This window comes from Trichoderma breve (assembly GCF_028502605.1).
Source record: "Trichoderma breve strain T069 chromosome 7 map unlocalized scaffold00008, whole genome shotgun sequence".
NCBI lineage: Eukaryota > Fungi > Ascomycota > Sordariomycetes > Hypocreales > Hypocreaceae > Trichoderma > Trichoderma breve.
In genome coordinates this window covers 1,125,588-1,142,384 of record NW_026611594.1, presented here as the reverse complement: position 1 = coordinate 1,142,384, position 16,797 = coordinate 1,125,588, and the positions used below count along the sequence as shown (strand labels likewise).

The following is a 16,797-nucleotide window of genomic DNA, read 5'->3' as shown; positions in this document are numbered from 1 at the left end:
TATCACAGGTCACAGGTAGAAAGAGGATATTCTTAGTTCGCAAATATATAAATCACATTGAACACTATACTACTACATCAAGAAACATCAAGTAATAAAACAATGGACTATATGAAACACCAATCAATCACCCCTGTAATCACCCCATCAATGACTCCCTCGCCAATTTTTGCTAAACTTAATAAGCCTTGCCGGTGTCGACAATCTCGGTGAGGTTGGTGTTGCCAGTCTTGAGGATGGTCTTCTCCTTGGGGAGGGCCGAAATAACCTCAGAAGAGATGTTCAAGTGGTCGATAACGGTCTGCTCGGGAGTCAGGGCAAGCCACTGAGCAACAGAGATATCGGAGAAGTGGCTAGCCTGCAAGACCTCAAGGAAGATAAGATCCTCGGTACCAGTGTTCTCGATGTAGTGAGCATCAGCCTGGGGGATATAGCCAACATCACCAGCAGTGAAGTCGAAAGTGTTGGCAGAGCTAGGGGCCTTGTAGATAGTAGCACGGCCAGAACCCTGCAGGAAGTAGTCCCACTCATCGGAAGATGTGTGCCAGTGAAGCTCTCGCATGGCACCAGGCTGAACGGTGACCAGAGCAGCAGAGAATGTGGAAGCGATAGGGAAGGTGGTGGGGTCCAAAATCTTGACGGAACCTCCGGGGGTTTCGAATGCCTTTTGCTGAGACCAGTGGTATGTGTAGCCGGCGGGGCCCGTCAGGGAGCCGTTGGGGCCAGTGATGTTCTGCTTGCTAATGTCCTTGGGCTGAGGAGTTCCGTTGAAGATGTAGAGCTGGTTGTTGGGCAGGTTCTTGAATGCATCGACAGGGGCGTGGAAGTTCTTGGACAAGACAGAGCGAGGAGTTCGGGCAAACATCTCGCTAATGAGGAAAGTTCCGTTCTCGTCAAAGTCACCCTGGTCAAAGACAAGCAAGAACTCGACACCGTTCTCGAAAGCCTGGATGGAGTGAGGAACACCAGCAGGGAAGAACCAAACGTCACCCTCGCAAAGGTCGTCAGTAAAGGTCTGAGAGTTGTCGTTGACGGCTGCAACACGGACGCATCCCTTCAAGATCAAGGCCCATTCGCCGGCAGTGTGCCAGTGGAGCTCACGGTAGGCGTGAGGCTCAAGCTTCATATCGACACCAGCCATGGCCGTAGCAGCAGGGAGCACAGCAGTGTTTTGCTGACGAGCCCAACCAGCCCTACCAGAAGCACCGGGGCGGTTGTGAGAGAGACCAAGGGGCCAGACGGCATTGGGAACAGCACCCGAGTCCGTTCCGGGAGCTGCAAACAGATCGGGGTTCAACTTCTCATACTCAAAGGTACGAGGGCCGGCGTCACTGCCACCGAATTGACCGCGAATGGGTTGCGGCTCTTCGACGCTCTCAAAATCGAGATACACGCCGAGGCTGGCATCTGCATCTTGTCCGGGCACTTCTTTGATGTTCTTAACCACAGCACTTCCGTCGCTAGTGTCAGGAATTGGAGCAACACCCCCCTGAAGTCCGGTGCTACCGTACAGACTGCCAGAGGCAGCAGTAACAGTAGGGATTGGAGGAGTGACACCCGCAACAGGCCCGGTGTTCTCTCCAATGGATTGGATCCTATAGCATGGTTTGTTAGTTTTGAAACTCTTTGTGATCAAGGAAAGTTCAGAAAGGAATATTTCCATACTGGGGAGCTGGAGCGGCTACCGCCAGCATCGCAGGCAGAAGGCCGGCAAAGGCAGAAGAAAGCTTGGGCTGCATTCTGAAGGTAATTTCCTGGATTGATGTCCTCGAGTGGCCTTATCTCTCTCTAAAAGCTGCTGGATGCTGTTGATGCAGAGGATGAGAATCGAGCGCTGAATCCATTCCGACAGCAGCATTCTGGCATCTTTATATTAATCGAACTCGTGAACATATCCTCAATTCTGGGCCCGAGATTCGACTTCTGTGCTCCGTGCTCCGTGCTCCGTGCTTCTCATCGCCTCCATCAGTCTCATCGATGATGATGGACTCTCCGACTCGCCGAGAAAGGCCGATATGACAAGATGCTAGCGGTAATAACTCGAAGATAGGACCAGTCGAGATTGGGTCGCACGATAGGTAAGCGCATCACGTCAACTTCCATGTAGTCAAATGTTGCTTGTAGTCCACTTCCAGGCACCGATGAGGTACTCCATCTGGGCGATATTATCCCTGCAATTCCGGTGATTCGTCATGGAGGCTGTGTACGAGTACCGTATGTCCTTTGTGACTTGCACTCATAATTCGCTTCGAGCGGCCCGAGAGAGCAATCTTTTCCATCCTAACTTGAACTTTAGACCCGAGACCGACTGTAGTTTGGATCAATGCACGAGATATTACCCGTTCACTTGTGAACCCCGAGTCTCTGCTGCCACACTGTGAGTTCCCTTTCCAGAGAAAGATCGTCCTGCTCTCCCTCATTAAGGAGTATCGACTTGTCACGAACCGGAGCGTAATGTCTCGAAATGGAAAGCCTGAGAAACAGGATTGGCCTACTCAGAGCCGAAACATCCGTCAATTTGCATCAATCAAAGCCCACCATGTCACATCGTGACGCTCATTCACGTATAAGCCGGTGGAGCGTTTTGGTCAACCCATGAAAACATCATGGCAAACTCGTTCCGATTATCCGTTCAATGGGCCACGGATCCTTTATACTCAGCAGGACAAACTCCATAAATGTCAGACACTAGACGGCTGTGTAACCCCCTCCCTCAATTATCGGCCATAGGGCATCGAGGCCCTCCGGTTTTGATCCAAAAATGAAGCTGTCAGGGCTTCTCTATTGGTCCATTGGCGGGCCGTGCCTAGACCCATGAAGATGTGCGGGGATTAGAGGAAGGATTGGCAGCTATTTTTTGCCTCCGAGACGCTAAGCCGAGCGGGACACACATTGTGTAGCATCCAGTGTCGTGCAGGAGGGCGGAAGACGTGCTGGTACACGTAGCCTTGGAAATATACACCACACATATAGCATCCTCCCTGAGATTTCTTCAGACACACTTGGTACTTCCATGTACCGTTCTCAGCTTCAACACCTATCGGGTCCGGAATTATGTCGGTATTCTGGCGTCGCATTACCTGCCGGCACTCCGGAGGAAACAGCTTTGCTTGGCGATGTATCGTAGCATGGACGTAACATGGACAGGTAGCAATGGACGTGGTGGATTCTCATCTAAATATCGAGTATGGCTTAAGATCCACAAACCCACGCCTTAAAATAGAAGCCCGCTGGACAAGAATTGTGAGAAAGTTGTTTTTAAGATTACTAGATATAGTTCAAGATTGTTGTTGGTTGTCTCCGCCCAACAGACATTGAAGGGCAAAAGGCCAACTTTACTAAGATTAGAATGCTTACAGGTAGTTGGTGTTTACATGCGGTCGTCTGTCTTCCCGTGCGCCACGCAGATCTACGCGCCCTTTCTTTCTCGCTAGGAGAAAATCACAATGCTAGCGGGCTTTCGAAATAGCAAAGGAAACTTGGCTTCATTCTAGCTGCGTTTAGGCAAATATCCAAGTGCCTGGAATAGCATCAAAACATAGGCTCGGGACAGTAAATGATGCTATAGCCCCACGTACAGCTTGCCCATTTTGTGATGCGGAACTCGCCGGAATCCAAGTTTGGAGTCCATCAATCAGTCGTTACCATCCCAATCGGATCTCATCCTGTTCCTGCGCAGGCCCTCCCTGCTCTCGGCGACTTAGATCAGCGCACCCCAGCGAATCAGACAGCACAGGTTCCGCCGGGGCAGGGCTTCAAGGTCTACAATATGGTCTCGACCCGCCCATTCCGGGTTTTCTGATTGCTCCTGGCAAAAGATATAGATTGATAATGTACACGCGTACGCATGTGCAAACAGACATATATACTTGTAGTGTTTCTCTGACGGCGGCGACTACTATGTCATTTGTAGCGTCTCTCACATCTGCCGTAGACTTATAATAATCCTGGGTATTGGGGAATGACAGTACGAATGAGCAACATACTCGTAGATGAGCAAAACTTGACGGCAAATTTGCAATTGAAAAGTGTCTTCCGATGGACATACCTTATGCTAGTCGTATGCACACATTGGCGTCAAAAGAGGGCAGACTCGGCTTTCAACAAACTTTGCCAACAGACTGAGAGCATCGCGCATGACATTAACTCCCATAATTTCAGTCACAAGGAGACCTACTACAACTAGATCAGTTTAAGACATCAGCTTAATGTTATCAGTGACGTGCAACTTAGTTTATTCCGGCGCATTATGCTAGCTTTGGCGGTGGAAACAACATCAATGGTGTTGATGTGCTGTTACGAGTTTAATAAGAGGCCCAGCCGGTAAATAGCCCATATTGGGGACTTTATCGCCACAAGATCCTACAGAATACTTTAAAGAGACCCTATTTAACCCGGAAAGGCGGCCATGCTGCCCCGCTTCTCCAATACACAGGCAGCTTCGTGATCCTCATCCCGCATCATCCTGTGAGGAGAGATTACCCTGGACCTGAAATGCGATCGGTGGCGAGATCATTGGCTGAAGAATTTGGATATGGCCAGGCGACATGAGAAACTTAGGCAGATAGTCAACGATTGAGATTTTTCAAGTAATCTACGATTAGCTAATCCCTTTAGATAGCATCCTAAAACTGCATGTGCAGTATTATCAAGCGTGTCATATGAGATGTAAAAGAAAGACCTCCGATTTACTAGCTTAATCCTTTAAGTAACCCCTTATATGTATCTTTACTATCTCATATCTGCTATTACAGCTACTACTACTATCACTAATGTTTTTTACCATCTGCTACTATCGCTGTCAACTTCAAGACGCGAGATGATGGGTAGCTAACTTGGAGTAAGGGCAAATCCGTGATGAAAAGTGAACTGCATTTTACCGCTTGTATTCAGCAACCTTGTCAAGTTTCCCAAAGCCCTGCATTCTCAATTTTAATTATCGTACTATCCACATCTTGGATACTGTATAAATACCCGCAGCATTCGTCGGGTTGCAGTTTCTCTTTGCTTCAACAATGCCGCTGATTGTCGCATCATGACGGTCATGAATAGCCCTGTCGTGTCCTTTGTAGACAAGAATGATTCAGGTTGTAGCTGTTTATACAAAATTGCGGCGCTTGATGACAACGCGAATGGCCTTCTGTGGGCGCTTGACTCCAGTACCGGGAATCATACTGGGGAGCTTCCACGAGCCTTCAGCATTGTCCATATCCCACAATGTGATGAAGCAAGCAACAATTCCCATGACCTCTTTCTCAGCAAACGTCCTTCCCTTGCATACTCCCGATCCGGATCCCCATGGTTTAAGTTTTCCATATCGGGCGACTCGGGCACCTGTCTCTTTATCTGTTTCAATGAACCTATCCGGAATAAATTTGTCGGGCTCGGGGAAGATCGATGGGTCGGATTGGAGAAGGGCGTGAGGGGCCGAAAGCCAGGTTCCCGGCTTGAAGTGGTGCTCAAGGTTGCCATCAGGCACTGTCAAGGGTTTTGACACATATCGAATAGATGTTGGTTCTTCAACCAGTCTAAATGTTTCGAAGAGGCAGGATTTCAGAAGAGGACACTCATGGCTCAGTCGTGAAAAGTCAAACGCGGTGATTTGCGGCGGATTAGCTGCCGTTGATAAGGATATGCAAGAGCTGACCTCCTCCCGCAACTCTTGTAATAGCCCAGGAGTAGAGTGGATATAGAGCAGAAGCCAGAAAACCATCGGTTGCATATTGGCATTCAAGCCCCAAAAAGTGCCCAATTCGAGCTCTGCTCGTGCGCGCATAGGGACATCGTGCTCCGCGAGAAAGTTATTTCTCTCCATAGCCGCAGCACTAACATCGCTCATATCGGCGTCAAAGTCCACTGCGAGGCCGCGCTTGTACTGATTTATGCGGTTGTAAAACCCTTCGAGCGCATCGTGGAGGCGAGTGCGAGCTGCGAGAGCCTCTTTGAAAGACTTGATGGGAGCCCACGTAGGCACACCAATCACGAGTAGAGGGAATGCGTTGTTGTCAAATTTCCAGAAATCTTCAAGGAGGTTATGATTGCGATCCAAAAAGTCCTGACCGTATAGTCGCGGAATGGAGACACAGGCGCCAAAGTCTCTCATGAGCAACTCAAGATCTGCTTCAACGGTATCCGGTTGTCCTTTGGAATCATCCGATATAACCCGAATGGACGCACATCGCTCCCACTGGTGTTGTCTCTTAGCATCCGATGAAAAGCTAAGCAGCTGGGCTACTTTTTCCGGAATATGGGCCGCCTGGATCGAAGCCGTTGCCGAAGCCTCGTTGACAAAGTATCGTTCAATTATCTGCGTCAACTTTCTGTTTATGGCCATAAACTTTTGGCAAACATCTTGAGTCAGATTAGCACCAAAGACACGAATGCCCAAACGCAATCCCAAAACGTCGGCGCTGAGAATATGTGGCCCCTTGGTGAACACTCTGTCAATGTTGTCGAGGTTGTGGAGGATTTGGTGTCGTGAGGTGAGACCGAATAGGGACCCTTTACCGCGCGAAAGGAGCGAACTACCTTCCAGTTAGTGGAAGATGATGCAGAGTATTGGTTTCAGTACGGACAAAATGTTTGAAACAGTTCCACCGACTTGAATCAATGCGCTGCTCACGCCAATCTCAAGCGGAACCCACGGAGGAAAGTCATCCTTTGGCTCGTTCTTTTGAAAGCGTGAATACACCCAAGTAGACGCGACGAAAAGAGCAGCTAAGAGGACAAGATAGGACGTGGCAGATAATGGCGCGTCCTGGCCTCGAATTGACGCGAAAGCATCTCTGACTATGCTATCTGCCATATTTAAGACCGCAGTAACAGACCAGGGCAGTCAGATCGTTCATGGCGAACGACTCAGGGACGTGCAGCATCTGGAGTACTTGTAAGAAACCACGGCTAGACCGCTATTATGAGCTAGTTGAGATAACTTCGTTTCAGCACTAGCTGGTTAATTGTGAATTCAACCTTAGGGCTGAGTGGCTTAAGCGGTCTACCTGGCAAAGCTGACAATTGTGAATGATGCTGCCTCGAAAGTATCATATTTCTTAGGAGAGAGAGGGATATGCACCCCTGCGGTAAGAAAATGCAGCCAATTTGATTCGCTAATGCTGCTGTTTGCCTACCTCTGTCCCGGTTGATGAATGTTATCAGAAACGCCAGCAATTAGCGCTCAACCTGTCCCGCTACTCGTACTCGTATACTAACATGAATACGAGGGGCCAGTAACGTCAATTAGGAAACGTTTTCAACCTGGGCATTTTCCTGATTTGTGCCTTAGAACCACTTCCAGTATTCGCGGCTTTCGATTGGATATCTTTACGCGTATAGAGAGAGCCACTGCGAATTACGTGGTCAGTCCCACAACTAGTTATTTATATTAGCAAGGAGCACGGCTTCTACGGATACAGTCCTGAAGCATATGGATACAAGACGGAACAAACTTCTCAATTCATTCGCGATATTTACGCGTATTTACGTTGTCATACTATATACAGCAGTGATTTGCGTCGTCTTTTCGGACTTAGGTGCTCTTGGTGGTGTCCCAGATGACATTGCCAGATCCGTCCTTGATCTGAATCCAAGGAGCCGAGTTGAGGACAACCATGGTCTTACCACGGCCTCCAGTGTTTGTTTGCCATTGAACGGCGCCGTTGAAGTAAGTTCCGAGGTTACCGCTGGAGTCGAATCTCAATTGGCATCCAGAAGGGCTACCGCATCCCTGGTTCAGGGTGTGTCCACTAGCCCAGACAGGTGTACCGGACTGGAGAACGACAAGGTTGTTGTCACCCTGGTATTGGGCAATGACATTGTGAAGGCTTGCAAATGGGCCAGTGTCGGTGGAAATGGTCAACGATCCAGCATTGAAGGTGACCGAGTTTGGAAGTGCGATAGTCGAGCACAAGAAGTTGGTGGTGTTGCCGGGGGCAGCAACAAATCCAGACTGGAGGTTCTTGGTTCCAGTGAGTCCAGCTGGGTAGTAGATGAGGTTTGCGTTCTGGTTGAAAACGCTCTGGATCTGTGAGCTGCACTGGGAAGCATCCGAGAAGCTGGAGTGGGGAGACGGAACACCCGACACAGTGTTTCCGGTGACCTGCAAGACATATTAGCAGACTATTATTGGGCATGAGAAGCGAACTGGGGAAAACACATACCGTCAGGCCGTTAGACCATCCATTGATGGCAATAGGGAAGCTGACATGGCCACTGATAGTGTTGCCAGTGACGGTGGCAGGGCCCTTCAGAGGTGGCGGGGGATCGCCAAAGGACCAAACGTTGGCACCAATTCCAATGCCAAGGTTGAACAGCTTCTGGCCTTGAATGTTGTTGTTGGTGACGCTGACGCCAGCATAGCTACCATCGTACTCGCCGTCGACCATGTTGATGGCACCGAAGCCGACATAGTCAGGGGAGGAGATGATGGTGTTGCCGGTAATGGTGCTACCGGGAGAACCGAAGATGACAATACCGCCATCAGTAGGGCCATTGATCTATCACGGAGATGTTAGCTTACTGAGTTCATCTTCGTTTGCGGCTGTCACTTACAGTGTTGCCCTGGACAAGAGAAGCAGTGCAGTCCAGTGAGATACCATCTGCCCACTGGCCGTTTCCATTGGCATCAGTACCAGACTGGCCGCAAGGACCAATATCATTGTTGATAATGGTAACGTTCTTGCAGGGGTTGTTGTTATCTCCAGAGCCAATGGCATGAAGACAGCTCCAGCCGCGAGGGTTTCGGGACGCAACGTTGGAGACGGTTTGGCCGGTAGTGAAGCCGCCGATCTCAATGTTGGCAGCGCCACCTGGGAAAAGACCAGCTCCGCCTCGGTTGCCTTCAAGCTGAAGGTTCTTGATGCGGATGTTGTTGAAGTTCTTGCCATAGATCAAAGTGCTGGCAGAGCTGCCTGGAGCAACCTGGATGGTACCTCTTGAGCTGTCCGTAGGGTAGCCCTGGGTGGAGATTTCCTGGTTGTCGGCAGTGAAGCTGATTTGATCGGTGATCTGAATCACGGCACCGGGGCAGAGCTGAACGACAGCGCCATTGCCCCCAGATTGCAGAGCATTCTGGATCGTTGCTTGGTTACCCGAGGAGATACAAGCGGCAGAGGCAATGGCCGGCAGCGTAGCTGCTGTTAGCAGGCTGTTTTTGAGAGTTGCCTTCATACCGGGCAAGTCTATAACCCAAACTAAGAAGAAGATAGTAGTTTTCGGGTAGTTGACAAGAGCAGGCCTGTTGAGTAATGAAGAATCCTGAGAAATAGAACGAGCCCCTAGCGCTTCCCTTGCTCGCTTTTATCTTCCCAACTTGTGTCTCCTATTCATTTTGTCACAAACTACAACTCCATACCATCCGCTTGTTGTGCGGCTTCCTTTTCCGAGGATCGGAAAACCGGAGTTTACTATGTTTCAGCACCTAGAACACCGCCCCGACTTTCTGGAGTAAGAACGAAGTAAGCCCACAATCATCCGATGCTAGAATGCATATTGCTTAGGTCTGATGCTGGTGTAATCGGTACTGAATAGGGCGCATCCCAGCCGTGTCTGACAGCTGGACACCAACTAGTCCAGATCAAGAAGCTCCATGCTAGCCCCTTTTACTTGCGAGCCCTCAATTGAAAGCCCGACTTTGAAAACCCGAATAGCCTCGTGTGAATGGCGGATTCTCAAGGGCGATGAAAAACGTGGTACGGAATACGGAGTCTTAGTCGCCTTCCGCAAACCCATCGGCAACATTCGGCTCGGCAGTAATCTCGGTCAGATTCCTACTATATTTGTAGTCAGGAAATGCATGTTTCACCCCCTCTCATTGGCTTCGCATCAAGTACCTACTTATGACGATGTTGCGTAACAACGACCGTAAAAAACAAGATCGAGGACGGAGAATATAGAATGGGGGGAGGAAACTAACTCTCTTAAGGCGATGTGCCGGATTTGCTATGCATAGTGGAAACGTTGGGTGCCTGGAGCCGGCAATTCCCAACGCTACGCTGCAGGTCGAGCTATAATATCACGTTGCTCTGGACTCACTTTAGGCTAAATGACAACAAGATCGAGCCAGACATTAAGCCTAACCGAAGTAGCGGCATCCTTCATCCTCCCGACGCACACAACCACTCGAAACATCGCGACTAAACAATGCGGAGAGGTACGAAATACCAGATCGGGTTGCGGGGAAGGCCTTGTCTTGGCTGTCGATGAAGGAGCCGCCGGTAATCTATCCTTTAGGAGACGGGAAAATCTGGGGAAAGCGATGGGTTTTAGGAGATTTCATGTTCGTGCCCCTTCGTACAGGGTAACATTGGCAGATGTAAGTGACGGCGTACCCGTAGATGGAGAGGATCGGCATACGAGAAATAGGTCTGGTAGCCCGCAGTTTGTCATATCCCGTCGGGACAAAACAAAACTTGCTCGATTAAGAAACTGGGATGAGACATGAAGCCATTTCTCAATGCAGTCAGAAAGCTGCGGGCGAGAATGAGCGGAGAGCAATGCACATGCAAAATAGACATGTATATAATAGGTGGGAATTGATTGCTTCAAAAGGGAGGAGGAAAAGCTATTCATAGGAACTCGGGCGCACCGATCGATGCTCTGATACTCCAGATCACTTGGTGTATCATCTTCAAAGGCAGTCATGGCGGGCCTGCGCATTCTACCATGGATGTACTCCATGGCTCTTTTCCACCTCGCTCAATCCCGAACTTGTTTGCCTGCGTACCAAGCGCAGACAACTTACGTGGGTTGCTATCATGATCCGAATTCGCCTCGCGATCTCGCAGGGCCATTTTTGACAGTAAATAATCTCAATTCGCCCCAATATTGTGCCAACCTATGCGGTGCGGCTGGTTACCAATATGCCGGAGTTGAATTCACCATGTAAGTGGCTCTGAAGCTTTGGAAACGATGCCGATTCAAGATGTTGATTCTAACATGATTATTTTCTATAGCCAATGCTTCTGTGGCCACCGCATTGAAAGCACCTCCGTCAAAGCTGACGAGAGCCAATGCACTTCACCATGCCCTGCGGACCCCAGTAAGATTTGCGGAGGTGGCAACATGTATGTCTTTTAACCCCAGGATCAGATATGATGAGAAGGGATTTTTCATCTAACATAAATTCACAGGATCAACATTTACCAAGTCACTAATCCATCGTCAAACCCTCCCTTGACGCCTTCATTCCCCGACTGCACCCGCGATCCCCTTTGCAGTAATGATGTCTGTGACACCACCAAGAGCATTGCCCAAAGAGCCGCCGCCATTGTTTCGCCCATGACGCTGAATGAAAAGGTCTCAAACGTAGGCAGTTCTGCTTCTGGCAGTGGACGACTCGGTTTGCCAGCATACCAATGGCAGAATGAAGCGCTTCACGGCGTTGCTGGCAGCACCGGTGTGCAATTCCAGTCACCTCTTGGAGCCAACTTCAGTGCAGCGACCAGCTTCCCTATGCCTATTCTTCTCTCTGCCGCATTTGACGATGCTCTCGTCCAGAGCGTAGCCACTGCTATCAGCACCGAGGCTCGTGCGTTTGCCAACTATGGATTTGCTGGTTTGGACTTTTGGACGCCAAACATCAACCCATTCCGTGATCCCCGCTGGGGTCGAGGCATGGAGACCCCTGGAGAGGATGCATTCCGTATCTCGGGCTATGTATTGGCTTTGGTCAACGGCCTTCAGGGCGGAATTGATCCCGATTACTTCAGAACTATCTCAACATGCAAGCACTTTGCTGCTTACGATATCGAGAACGGTCGCACTGGCAACAATCTCACGCCTACCCAGCAGGATATGGCTGATTACTATCTTCCAATGTTCGAGACCTGCGTTCGTGACGCAAAGGTCGGATCCATCATGTGCGCCTACAATGCAGTTGATGGCGTGCCAGCTTGTGCTGATAGCTATCTCCTCCAATCTGTGCTTCGCGATGGCTATAATTTTACCGAGGACTTCAACTACGTTGTCTCCGACTGCGACGCTGTCGAGAACGTTTTTGACCCCCACCATTATGCCGCCAACTTGACTCAAGCTGCTGCCATGTCTCTAAATGCCGGCACTGATCTTGACTGTGGTAGCTCTTATAACGTCTTGAACGCCTCGGTGCAGGCTGGTATGACAACAGAGGCCACTCTTGACAAGTCATTGATTCGATTGTACTCTGCACTCGTCAAGGTCGGATGGTTCGATCAACCCGCAGAGTATAGCTCTCTTGGCTGGGGCAATGTCAACACCACACAAACCCGAACCCTTGCGCACGATGCCGCCACTGGAGGAATGGCCCTGTTGAAGAACGATGGCACTCTCCCGCTTTCACCCACTCTCCAGAATGTCGCAGTCATTGGTCCCTGGGTTAATGCCACCACCCAGTTGCAAGGCAACTATGCTGGTACAGCACCGGTATTGGTGAACCCCCTGACAGTCTTCCAGTCAAGGTGGCGCAATGTAAAGTACGCACAGGGAACCGCCATCAACTCTCAAGACACTAGTGGATTCAATGCTGCTCTCTCTGCTGCAAGCTCTTCCGATGTCATCGTTTATCTCGGAGGAATTGACATCTCTGTGGAGAACGAGGGCTTTGACCGTAGCGCAATCACCTGGCCCGGAAACCAGTTGAACTTGATCTCTCAATTGGCTAACCTTGGCAAGCCCTTGGTTATCGTGCAGTTTGGAGGTGGCCAGATTGATGACAGTGCTTTGCTGAGCAACTCCAAGGTCAACTCCATCTTGTGGGCTGGATATCCCGGCCAAGAAGGTGGTAATGCTCTCTTCGACGTCCTTACCGGTGCAAGCCCGCCAGCCGGCAGACTTCCCATCACTCAATACCCTGCTAACTATATCAACAACAACAACATCCAAGACATGAACCTTCGACCATCCGGAAGCATTCCTGGACGTACATACGCATGGTATACTGGTACTCCCGTCCTTCCCTTCGGTTACGGATTGCACTACACCAACTTCTCCGTGTCATTGGGATCCACGAAGACTGCTGGCACTGATGTCGCCACTATTGTTAACAACGCCGGATCAAACAAGGACCGAGCAACATTTGCAACCATCGTCGTGAACGTCAAGAACACCGGTGGCAAAGCAAATCTAGCATCTGACTACGTCGGCCTGCTGTTCCTGAAATCCACGAATGCCGGCCCCGCGCCTCACCCGAACAAGCAGTTGGCCGCATACGGACGTGTCAAGAAGGTGGGCGTTGGTGCAACATCACAGCTTACTTTGACGGTGCCCCTCGGAGCGCTTGCTCGTGCAGACACCAACGGTGATAGATGGGTCTACCCGGGTGCTTATACATTGACCCTGGATGTCAACGGGCCAGTGACGTTCAATTTCACTTTGACTGGTTCAGCAACAAAGATCAGCACTTTGCCAAGAAGATCCTGAAGTGATTGGGACTGGAAAATAATGTAAATATGTTTGTTGGATAGTTATCTAGCACCAATTGAGCTTGCATGACATGTGATTTTATAATTTGTGCCTGTGCTTGAGCTCGCTCGCGTAGAAAGAATGATCTCACCATATTCGTTCGAGTAGGTGTATAGTGCATCAAATAAGCAGACAGACTATAAATACTTTGATTTAACCAAGTAAGTAATTACTATCAAAGCGGAAGGTAAGTATCATTCCAAATGACATCGAGATCCAAGGCAAGGTAAGAAATATGAAGGCTGGCTGAGAGAAGCGCTATGCCTAGGTGGGAGAAAAACGGTCATCTCACAAATATTTTTCGCAAAATATTGCCCCATATCAAACAACAGGGTTTTGGGAGCCATTTTAAAACGGTTTTCGGGATCCAAGGGCAAAATATCGCCATTTTGGGTCGAAGCAATTGGCCCGCTTTGTGATCTCCCGAATAATGAGCCGGGAGGTTGGCTCTCTTGAATAAGATGCTTCTTACAGGTACTTAATATAGACTCGATTTATCATAACATATAAAACATGATAGTTCAAATTACCCTTGCATTCGCACCGAGGCGTGGGAAAACCCAAAAGGAAAAACCCATACCAAGGTACCTCACCAAGGTCAGCTAATACACACTATGTAACTATGGAGATTCATCGTTTGTCCAATCCCACACGAGTCCACAAGAGTTTTTATCCTAACAGCAGTCCCAAGAAAAGCTTAGATAAGACCGGCCTCGCCAGGCTGGATAACACCGTCGAGCTTGGCAGCGGCATGAGCCCGAGCAACCATGCCGTAGACGGGGAAGTACTTGTCAAGGTAAGGAAGCACCTCTGCGGCACCAGGGACGTTTCGCCAGTCCCTCATGAGATCGCAAACGATAGAGAACAGGCTGACGACTTGGACACCTGCGTGTCTCATCCTGTCATTGGAGATCTCGCGGACAAAGGTAGAAGAGCTGCCAGAGGCCTCGGCATTGGCCCAAACAGAGTATCCCGCAGCTCGAAGAGACAAGGCGAGGTGAGTGGTGCACACATCGGTGACAATTCCAGCAAGGATGACCTGAGTCTTGTTGGTAGCCTTGACAGCAGCACGGAAGTCCTTGTTGTCCCAAGCATCGACTTCACCCTGGCGCTTGATGAAAGTTGCGTTGGGGTACATGCCAGTAATCTCCTTTGGCAGGGGTCCGTTGGGGCCTAGTTGTATGTTTAGCTCTATGAACTGGTATTTCAAGTGCCAAATAGCATACCTTGCTCTGCGGAAGTAGTCAAGATAACTGGCAGATCAAACAGCTTTCCAATGGCGGCATGCGCAATGATGCTCTCCTTGTAGGTAACTGGTTCAAAGTCTCGGACAGCGTTGTAAAGGCCATCTTGGAGATCGACGACAAGGAGAACAGCCTTCTCTTTGTCGAGTCTTTCGTAAGGATATGCTTCAAGAGAACATGAAATGTCAGTACTAGACAAGCCTCAGCAAGATTCCGCGCATTACTCACAGCTTCCCATGACGGTAGCAGACATCGAGGCAAGCGCCACGGCGACGGTTGAAAGGAACTTCATTGTTGCTTATTGGTGTGATGGGTTCTGAGTTGAACTAGAGAGGATTGGAGAGTGTGATTTGTAGAGTTGAGCTTGAGCCTGAAGAAAAAGAACCATCTCTGAGGGGATTCATCTGGGAATATATAGTCCAACATCCTTGTCTCTGAGCTTGCCTTCACGAAGGATTCACTTCAGAATATGGCTCAGAAAATACCTGATTTCAAAGATAGTTCACTACTGCAGGGCAGTCACAGTGTTCCATGGGCTTCCAGCGCAGTAATTTCCACCTTGCATGCATAATGAGGTCTTTTCTCCGCAGTCAGCAAATTCATTCAAGTGAGGCTATCCACACATTGCAACACAACGAGCTGCCTACCAGGATCTGTCTCTTCGCCCGGTTTGTCTTTGTCCTCCATCACTGTTAGTTGTAATGATGACTAGTCCCTGACCAGGCCCTGGCCCACGTTATGTAATTCTAGTGTCAGCTCCGCAGCTGTGTCTTGATTGGTTCCAAATGATGCACAGCGCGCCTTACGAGATAGAGTTGGCCAAGTTCCACCAATAATAATGAGTTAGCTCAGCAATTATGCTATGTTGACAAGTGGCTGACATTAATGAAGCCAAGCCGCGAGGGAAGGGATCGCATAATGGGCAACAAATTGTTAGCCAAAGTCGCCACCTTATCAACAACTATGTCATTAACTATATTGCTACTATCCACACTTCAACTGCTGTGTAAGAGCTGAGTGTATTCTCTCAAATAGTTGGCGACAGGAAAAAAAATTCGAGCAAATCGAAGATTTTTGCCTATATTTACTCCCCCTAATTGCGTGAAGTTAATGCGTTCCCCTGTGTGCACACACACACAAACACATAAACATGAGGAAAATAGGTAAGAAGATCAAAGATACTGGTGAGAAAAACTTGCTCATTGATTTTCAGACTATTATCTGCATCTTTATTGAACCAAACTGTCTTTGGCTTTCTGCTGTTCAAACCCATTGCTCGTGTCTGTTTACAGGGTTAATGGTATGTATTCTTGTCAAAAGATCCTGGGGCCATACGAAGCATGAGCAAGGAATAGATTCCTCATACATTGCAGATTATGGGTCTCGAAAGCCTCGGCGTTACTGTGTACAATGCTGAGTGCGGACGTTACCCGCGTTCATTTTCATAACATTCCAAGTCAGCATCCGAAGGCTAGTGCAAACTCTGCACTGCTGTCTCGATGGTAACAGACCATTGGATCTACGAAGTGGTATTGAGACAATACTCTGGGAAATCCTTCTATATATGCATCTGTGATGTATGTCTTTGAAGTGGCACACTAGGAGATTTCGATCGGACAATGTCTGAATCGTACAACAACAGCTCTCCTTATGACTCAGGTTTGACAAATTGTTAGAAGACGAAGATTTTGTGTTTGCCACTAATTCATCAGCAATATGTAAAGATTTAGTGCCCAGAATATGCATAAACGTCTAGGTATACGATGGACACTCTATCCGATGTATACAGTGTCGCTGCCAATCTCGAGGCCTCCCCCTTTGTCTCATCATTTAGTCATTGTCAGGCATTCATTAACAATAACCAATAGTATTTCAACTTCCTCATGATTCGTATCTGCCGAGGTTTGCTTGACACGCTTGAACGGCTAGTGCCATATGTGCCTGTGGACACTGGCGTCTAGCTCTCGCGAGATGGAGCCTAAAAGCCTGATTCTCACTCTCGGAGATGTGTAGCTACCTTAAGCTAAACAATATTAAACAAGATAAGTGGTATGCAGTTCTATGTGGCAAGATGCGGTTGGTCAATTGATGAATGTCGACGAAGAGATGAATCTCTTAC

At 49.0% G+C, this 16,797-nt stretch overlaps 5 protein-coding genes across 5 annotated transcripts; 1 reads left to right on the top strand and 4 right to left on the bottom strand.

Annotated features, from left to right (window-relative positions):
• Window positions 1–178: 178 nt before the first annotated feature.
• On the bottom strand, window positions 179–1,739 carry T069G_11454 (cupin domain-containing protein; the record flags this gene model as incomplete). The annotated part of the gene is made up of 2 exons (XM_056178659.1): window positions 179–1,595; window positions 1,666–1,739. The coding sequence occupies 2 exons, from the start codon at window positions 1,737–1,739 to the stop codon at window positions 179–181; spliced, it is 1,491 nt and encodes a 496-aa protein (XP_056023533.1).
• A 3,359-nt stretch (window positions 1,740–5,098) lies between these two features.
• T069G_11453 (cytochrome p450 domain-containing protein) lies at window positions 5,099–6,805 on the bottom strand (the record flags this gene model as incomplete). The annotated part of the gene is made up of 4 exons (XM_056178658.1): window positions 5,099–5,528; window positions 5,595–5,788; window positions 5,831–6,524; window positions 6,576–6,805. 4 exons carry the CDS (start codon window positions 6,803–6,805, stop codon window positions 5,099–5,101), a joined length of 1,548 nt encoding a protein of 515 aa, XP_056023532.1.
• A 720-nt stretch (window positions 6,806–7,525) lies between these two features.
• Window positions 7,526–9,165, bottom strand: T069G_11452 (right handed beta helix region domain-containing protein; the record flags this gene model as incomplete). The annotated part of the gene is made up of 3 exons (XM_056178657.1): window positions 7,526–8,095; window positions 8,157–8,492; window positions 8,548–9,165. 3 exons carry the CDS (start codon window positions 9,163–9,165, stop codon window positions 7,526–7,528), a joined length of 1,524 nt encoding a protein of 507 aa, XP_056023531.1.
• A 1,471-nt stretch (window positions 9,166–10,636) lies between these two features.
• T069G_11451 (WSC domain-containing protein) lies at window positions 10,637–13,392 on the top strand (the record flags this gene model as incomplete). Its single annotated transcript, XM_056178656.1, has 4 exons — window positions 10,637–10,878; window positions 10,950–11,060; window positions 11,127–11,392; window positions 11,435–13,392. 4 exons carry the CDS (start codon window positions 10,637–10,639, stop codon window positions 13,390–13,392), a joined length of 2,577 nt encoding a protein of 858 aa, XP_056023530.1.
• A 739-nt stretch (window positions 13,393–14,131) lies between these two features.
• On the bottom strand, window positions 14,132–14,970 carry T069G_11450 (isochorismatase family domain-containing protein; the record flags this gene model as incomplete). The annotated part of the gene is made up of 3 exons (XM_056178655.1): window positions 14,132–14,607; window positions 14,661–14,843; window positions 14,907–14,970. 3 exons carry the CDS (start codon window positions 14,968–14,970, stop codon window positions 14,132–14,134), a joined length of 723 nt encoding a protein of 240 aa, XP_056023529.1.
• Between the last annotated feature and the right edge of the window lie 1,827 nt (window positions 14,971–16,797).